At 34.3% G+C, this 19,172-nt stretch overlaps 1 protein-coding gene across 1 annotated transcript; it reads left to right on the top strand.

Moving 5' to 3' along the window:
- Nucleotides 1-861: 861 nt before the first annotated feature.
- On the top strand, nucleotides 862-18,890 carry LOC137393424 (SWI/SNF complex subunit SMARCC2-like). Its single transcript, XM_068079972.1, has 12 exons — nucleotides 862-1,001; nucleotides 1,468-1,684; nucleotides 2,338-2,516; nucleotides 3,179-3,292; nucleotides 5,285-5,520; nucleotides 8,897-9,066; nucleotides 11,330-11,549; nucleotides 12,594-12,829; nucleotides 13,273-13,407; nucleotides 16,869-17,018; nucleotides 17,686-18,148; nucleotides 18,754-18,890. The coding sequence occupies exons 1-12, from the start codon at nucleotides 880-882 to the stop codon at nucleotides 18,816-18,818; spliced, it is 2,307 nt and encodes a 768-aa protein (XP_067936073.1). The 5' UTR covers nucleotides 862-879; the 3' UTR covers nucleotides 18,819-18,890.
- Nucleotides 18,891-19,172: the final 282 nt, after the last annotated feature.

Here is a 19,172-nt window from a genome sequence, read left to right as displayed (position 1 = left end):
AAGATCTAACTTTGAAAAATACACACCTCCTCAAAGTTTTTTCATTATATCATTGAGCTGTGTCAAAAGATGCTGATCTACAGATATGCTTAAATTGAGTTGTTTGAATATGCCGCAAAGTCTTACTTTACCAGATGGTTTAGATACAATAACTATGGGTACAGCCCAGTCACTGAAGTCTACATGTTTTAGAACACTTTCTGAGAGTAGGTGGTCTAACTCATTTTTTGTCGCTTGTTGTTTTGAGTAAGTTATGACACGAGGTTTAGAAAAGGCAGGCTTAGCTTTGTGATTTGCTACAGCCTATACCAGATTTTAAAATGTCAGGAAACTATTTTGAGATTGACTCTGTGTGATTTGAGAGCTTGGTCTGTGTCAGTGTTCGAAATAGCATGTGCAACAGAGGAAAAACCTTGCTGAGATAACCTAAACTTATCACCCCAGTCGAGTCCAACAAGGTTTGTGCGTTGATCAAAGTCAATGACAAGTAAGCACAAGGTTTTTAGAGTTTGACCAGCATTTACATCAACAAAGCATTGTCCTTCTACCTTGAGGGCAGTGATAGAGTCATTTTGATAGTGTGACCTTTTTCTCATCATTTTCTGGTGATTTCATCAAAAAGTTTTACGCAAAAGCTTTTTAGCTATTTTTATGGATCATTTTTATAAGTTGCTAGATAATAGTCAGAACACTTGCTCTGAATAATAAGCTCGTAATTCAATATGTTAGTCAGTCTTATGGACAGATGAACTACTGCTACCCTAGGCATCTCTTTAGTTACTTCTTTAATACTCTGCAATAAAGTGCACGAGATCAAGATTAAAATTGTTATATTTTTATATCTATATATGTGCAGGAAAAAGAGCACACATTTACAAGATGGACAAACATCTACTCACTGCTCTTGTGAACAAAAAGGAAAGGAAAAAAGTGAAGATAAAACAAAAACGATCTGTAAGCCCAAATCCTAATTCAAGGCCCTCTAAGAAATTAAAGCAGAGGTATGGTCTATATGTTATTTTGATTTAATCCTATTGACTAGATTTTAATTTACTTATTCATATCTGTGATGCGCTAACAAACGTCATATAATATGGACATCCAATAAATTAGGCAAGTTTTAAATCATTAAGACAGTTTTACCAGCTGTTTCTATTGGCTGTCATGCTGCTTTTAAATAGGTAAATGTGGCCATGCTAGCCAGCCATTTGATCATATGGTAATCTTGCAACCAGCGTTTACTCCAAGACACACACGCGCACGCACACACACACACCATTGTACTTACTCCAAGGCTCACACCATTCAATTTCTGCAAGACACATAAATTTACTTACTCCAAGTCGCACCATTTTACTTACTACAAGACACATTCCATGTTTCTCACTCCAAGACATGTATGTTTGAATGACAAGTCTACTATTAGCATTCTTAGGATATTAGTCTCAGTGTTGTGAATTTGTGTAGCTCTTCCTATAAAACCTCCAAGTCTACCTCTAGCAAAGACCCAACGATAACACCGACTGCTAAGCACCAATTGGATATCACAGCAGTCTTGCCTCCACCTGAACCAGCCATAAAGATTACTGAAGTTAATTTAGCTAATGCACCAAGTACCAAGAAGGATCATGACTACCGACCCGTTATGTTCTCAGGCTGCATGGATCTTGAATCTCGAAAACGGGTTTGTTAATTAAATTTTTAATGCACATAACATTATAAATAGTTTTTCATGATAATTATAACAATTATTACTATTACACACTTACCTTTCGTGAAGTATCATATACTTACAACTGCCTTCTTGTGAGGTATTACATAGTTACAACTGCCTTCTTGCGAGGTATTACAAAGTTACAACTGCCTTCTTGTGAGGTATTACACACCTACAACTGCCTTGTTGTTAGGTATTACCTAGGTAAAACTGTCTCATTATTAGGTATTAGTATTACATAGTTACAACTGCCTCTTGTGAGGTATTACATAGTTACAACTGCCTTGTGAGGTATTAAATAGTTACAACTGCCTTCTTGTGAGGTATTACATGCTTACAACTGCGTTTTTTTTCCTTTTTAACCTTTTCTAGTGGCATTGGTTAATAGCATGATACAGTAATATTCCAATCACCCTTGTAGTTCTTGCTGAGCCTGTTGTTACGTTTACAGCAGATGGATGGGTTTCAGTCAATTCAATGACCTAGTGATGATGACATTTATATCTTCTCACACCGAGAGGTCACATTGTCTGACTGCTGTGTGACCACTTTAAGTTAGCATTCTTCAATTAGCTGGACTGTGTTACATTTCACCATAAGCGGGTAGCTTGTATTTTTCACAGTTGGAAGAGGAGCTGGCAGAATTCTGTCAGCCTCTGACAGAGCACCCAAACCAGATCACATCCCACACCATAGTTCCAGCTAAGTGCTCTTGGTTTAGTCGCTCTACAATTCATTCCATTGAAAAGACGGCTCTCCCAGAGTTCTTCAATGACTTGAACAAAGCCAAGACTCCTGAGATGTAGGTCTAATATCTCTAATGCATTTTATCACTTAACTTGTTTAAGCTTTGAATTCCAATAAAATTATTTTAGAAAATGTGAAAGTGAAGATGACTTTTTGATCATAACCTAAATCCATGTAGCTATGGTGAAGTTCTCAGTATGATGAATCAGTAAACACACTGCACTCAGTTTCTAATTGGTTCGTAGTACAACCTTCCACCAGGACTAGTATAGTTTCAATTTGATTAATTAAAAATAATTAAGTATAAAGTGATAGGCGTGTGTAGTTCAAGTGCAAGGTTGTCCTCTCATAGAGTATAACCGCCACCTACATTGCTGTTACATATATGTAGAGTGAAGCACTTTTGATTACATGTAATTAGCAAAAATCAGAATACTAGCCCAAGAGTCGTCTGCTCAATAACTCAAGCACTACATTAGCTTCATGCGCAGTTGAGAGCTTCTTCATGAGCAGGTTTCCATATCTCATGGTGGATTTTCCATTTATATAATTTAAAGATGTCAAGACACTCTAATTGCTTTAGAAATAACGTTCACTCTCAGCATCTGACTGCTGTAATCTAAAATGCCTAAACCTGGTGTATGTGCGACATATGGGGCTTAAATCTTTCAGTTATACTTACACGTGCATCGTAAAACCTTACATGTCTCGTTGCAGCTATGTTTCCTACAGGAACTACATCATAGACACGTACATGGCCAACCCACAAAAATACCTAACAAACGTTGAGTGTAGGAGGAAGCTACCTGGTGACCTCTGCACTGTTTTCAGGTCAGCCTTTGGTGTTATTGTCAATGTAGATGATTTGGTCACAGTATAATATAATATATATATTATAATATATAAAATATTATATAATATATATTATAATATATATAATATAGTATAATATATACAAATAAGTTAAACACAGTAGTACACAAGGATTGAAACTTACTTTTATGCAATGACAGAAGTTGGTGTGCATAGCAGCTTTTTAATTCGGAGTTGTTTCCTCATTTAGTTCAGTAGTAGAATAATATTATGTCATACGTGTCAGTCTAATTGTTTTCTGAAATTGATCAGTAAACAGGTAGCTTTATGTTAATTAGTAGTGAGTTCCTCGGTGGAAAAATTTATGCTGGTGGTAACGCAGGTAGATGACAAAATGTGAAGTATTGTCACTATAGTTTTGGTGTTAATTATTTACTCGACCAAGTAAAAGAACTTAATGCAATGAACAATGCATTATAACTGCATTGATTTTGTAGGTCCAACAATGTTGTAGAGCTAAAGCTTTGTTTTAAGATAGCCTGATGTTTGTCACAAAAACAAATCTTGGTACTCCTAAAACTATGAATGTGTTGTTATAGCACTCAATGGTTTAGGTTCATGTTTCTAAGGACTATATGTCTATAGCATGCTGTTGTCCCTCAATACGATCAATATTGTATTACAATAGTATGAAAATTAGCAAAATATAATATTGCTTTAATTTTTGTTTTTATTAAACTTTTTTAAATATTACAAATATAATATATGCAGAATCTCCTATCCTTAGCTTTTCTAGAAAATATGAAAACATCCCTTATCTTTTTAACTTTCTCTATTTACACTTGTATAAAGTGTTGGCAGCGGTAAAAATACACATTTGGCAGCATTTAAACTCATAATTCCATGAAAGATAGACTAAAGGAGGCAAATCTATACTTTCGTTTGACATGAATCATGTATGATTCTATGGACAGTTATGACCAGTGTCTTAATGTCCTTATTGCTGATGAGCTAAATCTCTTTTAGATACATATTTGCTATCTAAAATACTCAAATAGTGTCTCCAAACTGCCTGACCATCCATTACTTTCCTACTTCCCTAGACAAACCAGTACACCTTATACCAGACACCAACTCCTTGTCAATCCACATTATAGAACAGAGTTATGCAAAAAAAGCTTTTTCTTTCAATACACATAATTTACTTTACTATGTGTTGTTTTTGTCTCATGTTCTAATTTGATTTAAAGAGCATTAACCGGTGTAAATAAAGTTAATAATGTTAAATATCTATATATTTAATAATATAATAATAAAGTTAATATCTATCGACCCATGTATCTATGGACATTAATATTATAATAGATAATAATTATAATTAACATTATAATAGATAATAGATAGACGGGTAAACAGATATATAGGTAGATAGATAGACAGATAGGTAGATAGACAGACAGATAGATAGATAGATATATAGATAGACAGACAGATAGATAGATAGGTAGATAAATAGATAGATAGACAGATAGGTAGGTAGATAGATAAATAGATAGATAAATAGATGGGTAAATAGATAGACAGATAGATTGGTAGATAGATCTAACTACCAATCTATCTGTGTATCTATTTACCCATCTATTTACCTATCTATCTGTCTATCTATCCCTCTATCTATTTATCTACCTATCTATTTATCTATCTACCTATCTGTCTATCTATCTGCCTATCTATCTATTTACCTATCTGTCTATCTATCTCTCTATCTATCTATTTATCTAACTATCTATTTATCTACCTATCTATTTATCTACCTATCTATCTACCTATCTATCTACCTATCTATCTATTTATCTATCTATCTATCTATCTATCTATGAAAAAGTAATTGTAGAATCTCAAACCATCCCTCTTTTATAATTAAATTGTGAAATATAAGTTTGATACAACTTAAAAGTCAGTTGGAATACAAAAGGAATAGGCAATAATTCAAGTCACTTGTTCTTGTAGGGTCCATGCATTCTTAGAACATTGGGGTCTCATCAACTATGGTCTTACAATCACAAACATTCATAAGCCGTCCAGACTTCTCCTTCCTCACACAAATGCTCATTTTTTTACTCTGAGTGAAACTGATTCCGGTACACACCCAGCAGAGCCTCAGCGACCCATGCACTACAGGAGCTCAGGAGAGCATTGTGTTAGCTTCCGAATGGAGGAAACAGATTCGTCACAAGATTCCCAAGGTGTGTCTAGACTACTGTATTCTCTCTCGCCTGTTTACTAAGTCTTGCTAAACAAAGTTAATTTTTGTCTACAAGTGGGTATGAATATTTTTTCACTATTTCTTGGCTGTGATTAAGGATGGAAACTAATAACTACCAATGAAGACATGCGTCTATGGCAAAAAAATTATTGACGATGCACGGCAGATTAGTAAAGCAAATTGCCGAATAAAGATATTTCTGTTTATTGGCAAAATGGTCAAGGAAAACTTGGACAAACAAGCCCACGTGGAATAGCTATTGAGCAACTATGTATTCAAAGTAAGGAGTAGTATTCAGGGTGGTTCAACTATATGTATGTATTCAAAGTAAGGAGTAGTATTCAGGGTGGTTCAACTGCATGTATGTATTCAAAGTAAGGAGTAGTATTCAGGGTGGTTCAACTACATGTATGTATTCAAAGTAAGGAGTAGTATTCAGGGTGGTTCAGTTAAAATCAAATGATTTAAATCGTTGATTGTAATCATGATTTAAATCATCCTAAAAAATCATGTTCGATAATTTTTTTTCCCATGTCAAAAAATGGTACTTATAAAGGGTCTACTGTGAATATGAACTGCACAACTTGGTCAAAATTAAAATAAAACAATTTTTAATAAATTAAAGTGATATAAAGTTGTTTTGTTATGTTGCTAATGTTTTCATGTGGCACACTTCAATAAAATAATATTATGTTAGTGGTTATGAAAAAAAGCTGGTAATTGATGTTTTCAAAACGATCCAATTTAAATCAAAAAAATCTGATTTAAATAAAAAAAACTGATTTAAATCAAAAAATCCAATTTTTTTGATTTAAAAAAGATCATGATTTTTTCCAATTCTGGCAGTATTACCGTTTGAAGAGTTGTTACGAAAAAATTTTAGGTGTATTTTGTTTTGATAATAATTACAGCCACTATAATTACCATTATAGTGTCTATAATGGTAATTATAGTGGCTATAATTACCATTATAGTGTCTATAATTACACTATAGCCACTATAATGGTAATGACACCAACTGTGCAACTACTCATATTCTCTCTTGTATAATGCACACCCTTAATTTTTGAATGAAAATGGGTGCCAATTTTGTACGTTATACTTAAATAAATACGGTATTTGCCATAGGTTAGCAATATGTCTGTTGGCTATGAGATAAACTTCAGTACAGTTGTGTTTTGATTTTAGATGTTTCTAAAAATGCAGTACATCAGTCTGTTTGTTGTTAGGTGGTTTATTGGCTGGTCACATAATATAACAAAAATCTCATTTCCTGAATTTTGTCACCTAAGTAACCTGACAGCAGATAACTAGGAAGAGAAACTTGATATTCCTGATTACCTAGCTTCATATTTCAACTAGATTAGTGTAAACCAGACTCATAACATTGGGTTATTACATACAGTACTCAGTAAATGGTTTCACATATTCAACTACGGTAAGTTGTCGACTTATGACCTATGCGACATACGTCCACCCGACCTTACGACCACGTCCATGGAATGGTCAGGCAGTGCAAGGCGTAGCAAAAGCCATTCATTATTTTCGTTAAGCTTTTTCATTAGGGCGAATTTTTTCTGCCATATGATATCAACAATAACTTTTCTTGAAATTAAAATTTGGCGATTTGTGTGCTGATTATATACGTTATTAAGAGATATGCGTTGCTCGCCATGGCGAATTCAGCGTTATCCGTTATGGTGAAAACGGATTCGCAAACAGATAAATGATAAAATTTTAGTTAAATGTTTGAAGTTTATTAAAATACATACTAAAACTTCCTTCAAGTATTTTTTTAGTAAGTTAAATTCATTTAACTTAGATCAGAATAGACAGAATATACAGAATTGACTTACGTCCAATTCGTCTTATGGCCGGTCGGAACCAAATGGGGTCGTAAGTTGACGACTTACTGTATTAGCTTTAAATTCAACGCAATAACTGTGTAAATAGGATATGATGTTATATAACTGTGTAAATAGGATATGTTATTATATAACTGTGTAAATATGATATGTTATTATATAACTGTGTGAATATGATATGTTATTATATAACTGTGTAAATATGATATGTTATTATATAACTGTGTCAATATGATATGTTATTATATAACTGTGTGAATATGATATGTTATTATATAACTGTGTAAATATGATATGTTGTTATATAGCTGTGTAAATATGATATTTTATTATATAACTGTAAATATGAGATATTATTATATAACTGTGTGAATATGATATTTTATTATATAACTGTGTAAATATGAGATGTTATTATATAACTGTGTAAATATGATATGTTATTATATAACTGTGTAAATATGATATGTTATTATATAACTGTGTAAATATGATATGTTGTTATATAGCTGTGTAAATATGATATGTTGTTATATAACTTTGTAAATATGATATGTTATTATATAACGGTGTAAATATGATATCTTATTATATAACTGTGTAAACATGATATGTTATTATATAACTGTGTAAATACGATATGGTATTATATAACTGTGTAAATACGATATGTTATTATATAACTGTGTAAATATGATATGTTGTTATATAGCTGTGTAAATATGATATGTTATTATATAACTGTGTAAATATGATATGATATTATATAACAATGTAAGTATGATATGTTGTTATATATTATATGTTATTCTATATTTGATTTTATTGCAAGTAACTTACAGAACTCTTTTATTTCTACCACGTTCTTGCTTAGGGATTTTAGGTGCCACCATTTTGACTATGGGAACTATTTTAATAATTGATTATTTATTCAATTTATCAATTTTGATTTAATATCAATTTATGTTAATTCTATTAGCATAAATATACTTAATATTAAATATAAAATGAGAGACACATGCTTGTAGGACCGGCTACATAATCAGGCTAAAAATCTTCTCACAATAGTTGAGATAACTCGACCAATTAAGTCAAAGATCTGGACTCAAGTGAATCGCCCACTTGGTCCATATAGTCCTAATAAAATGAGCAAAGCAATGCCATAGTCCTAGTATTTACTTTTGAACCGTGGCAAATAGTTAATACAGGTTTTCATCCTTTCAAATTTTAGAAAGGGAGTTTGAATAAAATTTTCTCTATAAAAATTAGGTCATGGTAGATCTAGAATGAAAGTCCAATCTATAATCAAGTCTAGGATCGACTTCAAGGTTCGGGATTTTATGAGTTTTTGAAGTGTACCATAAATATAGTCATGCATAGACTGCATATTGCAGGATATGAATTATGATAAGGTAACATCACTACTGATCGTGCTCTTTGATGTCTATTTTAATTGGTGGGAATGTGACAATCGTGTAATATTTCGCTTAGAAGTGGAGGAGAAATTAATAGAGGAGGAACTAGGAACTGTTGGAATTGAGCCACTAGACATGGAGATGGACAAGAGTCAGTCAGTGATGATAGATCCAAGGGAATGGAGCAATCAAGAGGTCATAAGACTCCTCGAGGGTGTTGAGAAATACACAGATGATTGGAACAAGGTCTGCCTAGTTATCGTGACTATGAGGACATGAAGTCTGACAGTTACAGAGCTACTTTTATTGAAGGCTACTGTCTTGCTGTTCACATGTTGTCTTGTCTTTTTTATAATAGATTTGAGTATCACAGGTATTAGTATAGTAGCTGATTCCATTATTTGTAGGTTTGGGTTATATACCTTCTCTATTGTGTACGTACAGGTCTAGCTAATGGGACTAAAATTTATCCAGCTATGACTGTCGCTATGGCATATGTACAACTATATCTAATTGGAGGAACATAATACAGTAATACTTTGAAATAGGAGACATGTGAGCAATTTGAGATACGGGGAAATTTCAAGCAAATTTTTGTCTTGAGATACGAACCAAATTTGAGATACGAGCATACGAGACGGTTTTCAATACAACCGCTAGTTGACCAAGTATGTGAAAGGCTGCTCACGAGAACAGCATTGATCTGAAAAAGTATCTTTGTCTTTTTCGTCGGATCAGTTTGAAAGTTGTAAAAAGGCCAGCGGAAAGTGACGATGAAAGTGAAGATAAAAGTGTGGCGAAAAGAGCTGAGCCAGAAGAGGAAAAGTAATAAATGGACGCAAAATTAGCATCGAGTTTCTGCGTAACGTAAAATTGAAACTTATTTTAGTGTTGGATGGTATGCTACATTCACTTTAGTTCATTTTAAAATTATCTTACGTAATGTCACAATAGTGTAGTGCACCAGATGTGTTGCTGTCAAATCTCTCTCACACCTCCGTTAGCCACCACCTGTCTTGAAGATAAGAACTCCACACAGTACTATGCATGATGTTAGTTCATTGCAGATCATGACTAATAGATAGGTATTTATTACTTTGTGAGTGTAGGTAGTAAATTAGTATAATTAATAAGAAGTTTTTCCTTGTGATATCCTGGATGGAAATGGATTAATTTTTATTTAGTTATTTTATATAAGATAATCTGATTTGATATACAAGTGAGTTGACATACGAGCTAGGTTTCGAAACGCATTACGATCGTGTCTCAAGATATTACAATGTCCATTTCACACCATGTCAGTATATCCTCTTTAGCCTCTGCTCACAAATAAGTCAATTCATTTGCTATTTGCTTATCATTAAATGTAAGCTATAGAAAGCAACTTAAGTATGATCTATAATTTTAACCTTTACACTACTTTCAAAAATTTTCCAATTACTAAACATTGAAGTACATGCACATATCTTTGTACATGCGGCCTAATTGAGGATACAATACTGAAATTTGTGAGATGAAGCATGATTGGGACGAGAATCAAAGAGGCAAAGTCAATGCTAAATATTCTTGTGCCATTGTGTGTCAGGATAGCAATATGATAGAAAGCGTGAATTGATGATGTTCTGTCGATGAATGAGGGATGGTCAAATTCCATTTCATAGTCCTAAAGCTATCTCGAGCTATTTTACATGTACATGGAAATTCTATTTTTTATTGACATCAACGAGCTTGTTGCTCGGAGACTTGATCAATAGACTGTTTTCCCCTATTCATTCTTGAGGCAGACTCGCAGCATATTGATAGACCTATACATGTACAAAGAAAAATTGCTAAAAACTAGCTATAGTTGAAACCAGGAAGTGGGATGGATTGCAATATACATTATATGGAGTAGTTTTGATCTACCTGACCCTACAGAGTTAGTCAACAGACATCATAGCTGATACGAGTGAAACATCTACATATTGATCATATCATTAGCTGACAATCTATATAAATGTCAATTTATCATTCGTGTGTCCAATTATAGCTGTAAAGTTTTAGAAATGAACAACCTGCTTCACAGTGGATTTGAACTCACAACCTCCATGTCTGCAGACATGCGTGCTTAACCACTAGGCCAAGAGACTTCACCACTGTATCTTGGAATAATTGTGGACATAGTCTTTACATCAGTCACAATACGCACGCCTAAAGCGCTTGTGAAAATACTATTGGTTATTACTAGCACGCTAGAAAATCAAGATCATTACAAGTCATTGAGATCGCTACACGTAACGATTATTATGCTGGCTTTAGACACAGCTTTTATTATAGTAAATATTTAGACTAGCTTAAGTTACTAGCTTATGTTACTTAAATTCACCAGTAATTATCTTATTACCCATGCAACCCCGGGCATTCACCTAGCAGCTCTATACTTCTAGCATTGTCTGGCCACATGCAATACAGATGCAATTATGTTAACATGAAAGTCTGACTGTCTACACATGATTTCTTATGGTCACAGATTGGTGAGCACGTCGGCTCTCGTAACCAGGATGAGTGTCTCCTCTATTTTCTCCGGCTGCCTATTGAGGAGAAGTTTAGTGATCAGGATTCCGCTCTCTCCTATGATGGCAACGTCATCCCTTTTGGTCTAAGCTGCAATCCAGTCATGTATACGATGACATTCTTGGCAAGTGTAGTTAGTCCACAGGTGGCAGCGTCGGCAGCAAAGGCTGTTATGGGTAAGGCGTATATTCAACTGTCAGATATAAACTGTTTAGTTGTAAGGACATTTATCACTGCGAACTCATTATTTTTGACATGTATTGGCATACATGTTCTATATTCTGTACTTTTTGGGAAAAGCCAAGACTTCTGTTTTAGTAGATGCAACTAGCTTGACTATCTTGTTTTTATTTTTACTACCACCCTGGCAGTCTTGTGCGCCATGAGAAATTGTCAAATATAATAACTAACTGCACGATTATTTGAAAATACAGTTAGGTGGTTGATTGGTGCACATTGGTAGCGTCATGCCTAATGTCGTGAGTTCAAATCCCGTTTAAAGCAATCTTTTTTCCTGATCTTTAAGCGCGACTTCGTACAGACAGACGAATGGACGGACACAGTTCCTATTATAGTAGAGATTTGATATGCCCTTTGATTTCACTTATCTAGGCTGGGGTCTTGTCTCCTTACTAAAACTGACATTTAAACATGACTTAGAGTAGAAACACTTCGACCTGCGTATCTATGTGCGCTTAAGATGTGAAATAGAGTCTGATACTCGATGGACATTCAGCTAAAGCTGCTCTTTTACAAGATTTTTATGAGCAGTCTGGCTGCTTGGTTATCTTTTAGAACTATATATTTGTACTTTTTGCAAACAGCTATGTTTCACACATATTTATATATATTTATATTTCGTAGCCTATTTATATATGTTGCAAGCTCTGCTGTTAGCAGTATTGGTTAACTCACCAAAAGTCAAGGAATAGTCAGTTTATCATTATCAAAGTTTCCCTCTAGTTACACTAATAAAAAGTCTCACCCTGCCCATTTTTCACCGATATTTGTGTAATACCTCATGTATGGCTATTGCTGCTCGTTTTATTAGAATGCAGGAAACTATCTAATACAGCGGCAATTGTGTATAAATGGATAAATATCGACAGACAAAATTTGCGTGCAACAGTCTCTCAAAGGCTTTGATCTCTGCATGGCTCTAGGAGCTCTTACATATGACTCTCAACTCAGGTTCAAACTAGGTACTTTCTTCTCTCTAGAGGTTTTCTCCCATCTCAAGGATTACAATGAAAGCACTCCAGACAAAATAGTAGAGCGTCATTTAAGAGATATTAAAGCTGCCATGGGGGAGGAGACAGCACCTGAAACACCCCAACCTACAAGCTCAGAGCCGACTGAGGATTCTGAAGACTGGACCAGCTATTCCTACTCAGATAGACGGGTCATCAAACGAGCCCTTAATAAAGCATTGGAGGTGGCAGCAGCTAAGGCTTTGGTATGTCAGGCTAGATATCTCTTCGATTGCTTGATAACATTAATCTTAAACAATTTGTTTTTAAACTTTTTTGGGAATTTCATTGTAAAAGATTTCTCTTCTGTCGAACATAATCATAGAAGTTAAATTGTAGATGGAAACTTCTTCAAGTCATAGATGCAAATTTAGTCAACAGCTCAGTAGCTATTTTAAATCAACACCTTGATTCTGCTTTTTTAAAACATGCAGCCTTTCCAGATATATATCTCCTTTTCCCTTAATAGTAGCATAAGAACTGGATCATAGCCACTTGATCTGCATGAAAATCGTAAAACAACCTGTCTGTATACTGTCCTCTGAAGTTTGCAGTTGACAAAGTGTGCAGGTGATGTCAGTGTCATTTGTTTCAGAATGTTAATAGTTTGTACGAAAGAAGGTTTTGTAGAGGTTAGGTTTGTTTGTAGGAATTGGCTCAACATGATGAACTGAAGATCAAGGCTGGAATTGCTCTTTTAGTCAACAAACAGACTAAGAAACTGGCAGTAAAGTTGAACTACCTGGAAAGTATCAAATCTAAACTAGAGAAAGATAGGAAAAAGGTATTGGAGATTGAGACTATGTACACATTCTCTAATGTAACGAGTAATTCTAGAGCTCGAGTAGGATTAATGACTATTCTCCTCGCTTGGTCAAGTTTCGGATTTGCTAGTGTTCAGGTTCTATATTGTACATCAAAGATTATCACTTTATGAGCTGCTCATCTTTTAGAGGTGTTTTGGTTTGCTGAGGTTTTAGATTAGTGACTTGATCCTTGATAGTGGTGTCTAAATCAGTTCAATTGCTATCGCACCAATGCAACCCTATCACATGTATTCAACTCCTATCACATGTATTTAACTCCTATCACATGTATTCAAATCTTATCACATGTATTCAAATCTTATCACATGTATCCAACTACTATCACATGTATTCAACTCAAATCACATGTATTCAACTCAAATCACATGTATTCAACTCAAATCTCATGTATTCAACGCCTATCACACGTATTCAACTACTATCACATGTATTCAACTCATATCACATGTATTTAACTACTATAACATGTATTCAACTCCTATCACATGTATTCAACTACTATCACATGTATTCAACTCCTATCACATGTATTCAACTCCTATCACATGTATTCAACTCCTATCACATGTATTCAACTCCTATCACATATATTCAACTCATATCACATGTATTCAACTCCTATCACATGTATTCAACTACTATCACATGTATTCAACTCCTATCACATATATTCAACTCAAATCACATGTATTCAACTACTATCACATGTATTCAACTCCTATCACATATATTCAACTACTATAACATGTATTCAACTCCTATCACATGTATTCAACTCATATCACATGTATTCAACTCCTATCACATGTATTCAACTACTATCACAAGTATTCAACTACTATCACATGTCTTCAACTCCTATCACATGTATTCAACTCCTATCACATGTATTCAACTCCTATCACATATATTCAACTACTATAACATGTATTCAACTCATATCACATGTATTCAACTCATATCACATGTATTCAACTCCTATCACATATATTCAACTACTATCACACGTATTCAACTACTATCACACGTATTCAACTCCTATCACACGTATTCAACTCCTATCACATATATTCAACTACTATAACATGTATTCAACTCATATCACATGTATTCAACTCATATCACATGTATTCAACTACTATCACACGTATTCAACTCCTATCACGCGTATTCAACTACTATCACATGTATTCAACTCCTATCACACGTATTCAACTCCTATCACATATATTCAACTACTATCACACGTATTCAACTCCTATCACATGTATTCAACTCATATCACATGTATTCAACTCCTATCACATGTATTCAACTACTATCACAAGTATTCAACTACTATCACATGTCTTCAACTCATATCACATGTATTTAACTCCTATCACATGTATTCAACTCCTATCACATGTATTCAACGCCTATCACATGTATTCAACTCCTATCACATGTATTCAACTCCTATCACACGTATTCAACTACTATCACACGTATTCAACTCCTATCACACGTATTCAACTCCTATCACATATATTCAACTACTATAACATGTATTCAACTCCTATCACATGTATTCAACTCATATCACATGTATTCAACTCCTATCACATGTATTCAACTACTATCACACGTATTCAACTACTATCACATGTCTTCAACTCCTATCACATGTATTCAACTCCTATCACATGTATTCAACTCCTATCACATATATTCAACTCATATCACATGTATTCAACTCCTATCACATATATTCAACTCCTATCACACGTATTCAACTCCTATCACATGTATTTAACTCCTATCACATGTATTCAACTCCTATCACACGTATTCAACTACTATCACACGTATTCAACTACTATCACATGTATTCAACTCCTATCACACGTATTCAACTCATATCACATGTATTCAACTCCTATCACATATATTCAACTTCTATCACATGTATTCAACTCATATCACATGTATTTAACTCCTATCACATGTATTCAACTACTATCACATGTCTTCAACTCCTATCACATGTATTCAACTCATATCACATGTATTCAACTCCTATCACATGTATTCAACTACTATCACAAGTATTCAACTCCTATCACATATATTCAACTCATATCACATGTATTCAACTCCTATCACATGTATTCAACTACTATCACACGTATTCAACTACTATCACAAGTATTCAACTCCTATCACATGTATTCAACTCCTATCACATGTCTTCAACTCCTATCACATGTATTCAACTCCTATCACATGTATTCAACTCATATCACATGTATTCAACTACTATCACATGTATTCAACTCCTATCACACGTATTCAACTCCTATCACATGTATTTAACTCCTATCACATGTATTCAACTCCTATCACACGTATTCAACTACTATCACATGTATTCAACTACTATCACATGTATTCAACTCCTATCACACGTATTCAACTCCTATCACATGTATTCAACTCCTATCACATGTATTCAACTACTATCACACGTATTCAACTTCTAATTTCAGCCACACATATATTGGTACTGCCAGAGATTAACCCCATGCAATGCGATATATCAGTTTTTATTTATAAAAATTAATGCTCACCATAACTCTGCTATAGCCTCTGAACTGGCTCATAGAAAGATGAGCCAGCTCAAAGTTTCTAGCGAATTCTACCTTTGGGTAATCAAAATAATAAATTTATCAGTTATTCAAAGGAGTTGTCTATCCTTGAAAACGTAAATGGTATTTTCTTGAATCACTAGCATTTTTATTGGCGAGTTCATCAGCAATGCTTGTCTTGACTTCTCTTAGTACAATGTTTATGTCCAAGCCGGGTATGTTGGAACTAGTTAATAAAGCTTTTTTTAGTGCAGTGCTAATAACTCCTGTCAGTGGTAACTAACTAATTCATGATGCTTTTTAGAATTCTTTCTTATGATAATCACCTAGTGTGAAAGCATTGCATTTGGTGCTCTATGCTAGTGCCCATAATTCTGGCACTTACATAAAAGCTTCCTGACAAGTTGCACTATTCAGAAAGAGCGGAGATCATGGTGGTCCGACAACTCCAGCATATGGAGATGATAAGTCATAAAGGAAGATTAAAAAAAGGCGGGACGTGTCTAAATTAGAAAACTACAAATCTGCATGTGTTGCTTTGAGTCATAGCATTCCAAGTAGCCATATCCTTCAACTCGAAGCGCACATTTTTACACCACGACTAAATTTTTTATGAATTAAATTAAAAATGACCAATTTACTTCCTGTACAATAATTGAAAGAACTCGAGCTCCTCAATCTAGTTTTTGATTTTCTGTTATAATTAAAAATTGATTTAATGACTTATTAACTTGTTCTCTGGTGAGTTGGCAGCTATAATATTGACCTAGCCAGTGTTACTACCTGTTTAGCTCGAAAGGGAGAGGCAAGTGCTACTTGCCAAGAGACAGGCCTACCATCAAAGAGTTCTTGACAAATATGATCTGGTAGCCAGACAGACTGCTAAAGTCCCCCAAGAAGTTGATGAGTCGGAGGATAAAAATCTCATGGGAGAAAATCCTGTAAGTGTAGACTGGGATCCATTCATATGTTATGTACACGCACTTGATCTTTTTCTCTCACTGCTTCATTACTGTCCAAAGGCTAAATTCAGTTTAGTCAATGCAGGATCAATTAGTTTATGGTAGCAAACTCATACGCAGTTCATACATATACCCATTGGTTTAGCTCTTGACAGCGAAACACAGCTTTATATGCTGCATGTTGCAGTGCAAGGTATCAGTGTCACACTTGATGAAATTCGTTTGGTTATCAAATGCTAATTTAAGATTCAATGTCCATTAAACAAATTTTAAAATGTTTAAAATGATCTTAAACTGTTTAATTTGCAGTTTTAATGAAATTGTAAAATTCTTGTAAGTGACTTTTTATTTTAATTTAATCGATGTGTTACTATTTCAGATTTTAAGCATGTCTCTGGCTCGACCATCAAATGCTTTCTATGCTTTGCCCTCACTGATAGGAATGATAAAGTACTCTTATATAACATTAGTTCGTTCTAATTCGTCATAGCCAAGGAGATACAACCATTCATTTACATGTAGTTGGTAACAAGAAGTGTAAAAATGGAAGCTTTGGAACAGGAAAATATTGTAATTAAATGGCTTGAAGCTGTCAAATAATAAGTTAGTAAAGCTAGTGGATAAAAATGATATTTGTGTTTTGTAGGTTTTCACCCCATTTGCAGGCCAAACGTTTAATACTGAAAAAAAGATTTCCGTAAAGTCAGACCATAGCAGCAATCCATTAGACGTGAAATCTCTCAGTAAGAAAACTGATCCATTTGGATTCGATGATCCCACTTCACCAAAGGCTGAAAAGCCCAACACAGACTCTCCCATAAAACCAGAATCGAGTCCTCTTAAACAAGGTCATTCAGAGGCCATCGCAAATCCTTTAAAGCTATCACCAATAATATCACAGGCCCCATCGCCTACTTCTCATGTCATACCAGACACTGTCATGGCAGTCGGCATGGAAGACTCAGCAATAGAAGATTTCACTGTATCTACTGTACCTACGACTGTACCTGTCTTTCATGAAGAGCCCGCTTACGATTCTGTGCGTGACGCTCACCAGAAGGATTATCTTGGGCACGACTCCGCTGACCTTTTCACCACACCATCATATGGTAGGTTAGCCATAGCATTCAAAAATTCGATGTTCATATCATCACACACTGTAAATGGGAGTTGCTGAGAAAAAAAGTTTTTTAATCAGACTTTCACTTCAAGTTTTTTACACCCTTTTTACGCTAGTGGAAATTATATGGGCACCACAATTAACTTAACTAGTAAATGTTTTAAAGGTTTAGGATAAAACAATTGATATGTAATAATTGTATTTCTAGTTAGCTTCAATATGAAAAATAGATTGAACACAGATGTATGCAAGGCAAAACATAATTCTATGCAATGACAGTTGTTGGTATGTATAGCAGACCCCTAATTATTTCAATTTGGAGTTGCTCCCTCATTTAGTCTAGTAGTAGAATATACCGTAAGCCGGAAGTATTAGTCTACTTTTTACGTAAAAATCGTAAATTAGACTTTTAAAGAATTTGATTTTATGAAGCATCCATTTTTGGTCACTGTCAATCTGTACCGTTTGGTCTATCAACTCAAACTGCTGCACACCCACCTGTAAACTAAACGTCAAGTTATCACCTGTTGATTCTGTTTTATGCTAGCTTTTCCAAGCTATACAATCTAAACAAACTGTTTTATCCAATTGCAGGCACGAGTGAGATAGACATGTCAAATGAAGATGCCGTTGCTGCTGCTTGTCTCGACTTCTCATGAAATACGCTCATTACATGCAGTTACATTGTATGAAATGGACAAGTCTTTGTATAACACACTCCCAAAACTCCCTTTTTTATTTTTTCAAAAAGTATTGATGTACAGATGATTACAGTATAATACACATAGCTTGCGCATGGTGCTCTGTAGATTTACACAAAAACCTGTTTGTGTTGATGTGGTGCATTGCATCGTAAATTACTATAGCACCAATTATTCATACCAATCTGAACCAAAGTATGACAAAACAATAAACTTACCTGTTTTTTCAATGTTATTTTTTACCTGATCTCAGCTTTTCTTTCTGCTCATAAATATTATCGTAGAGTCGTAGACGGTAGTAAAATGTTGAAA

Source organism: Watersipora subatra, chromosome 4 (genome assembly GCF_963576615.1).
Source record: "Watersipora subatra chromosome 4, tzWatSuba1.1, whole genome shotgun sequence".
Taxonomy (NCBI): Eukaryota; Metazoa; Bryozoa; class Gymnolaemata; order Cheilostomatida; family Watersiporidae; genus Watersipora; species Watersipora subatra.
This window is presented reverse-complemented; position numbering and strand designations above follow the sequence as displayed.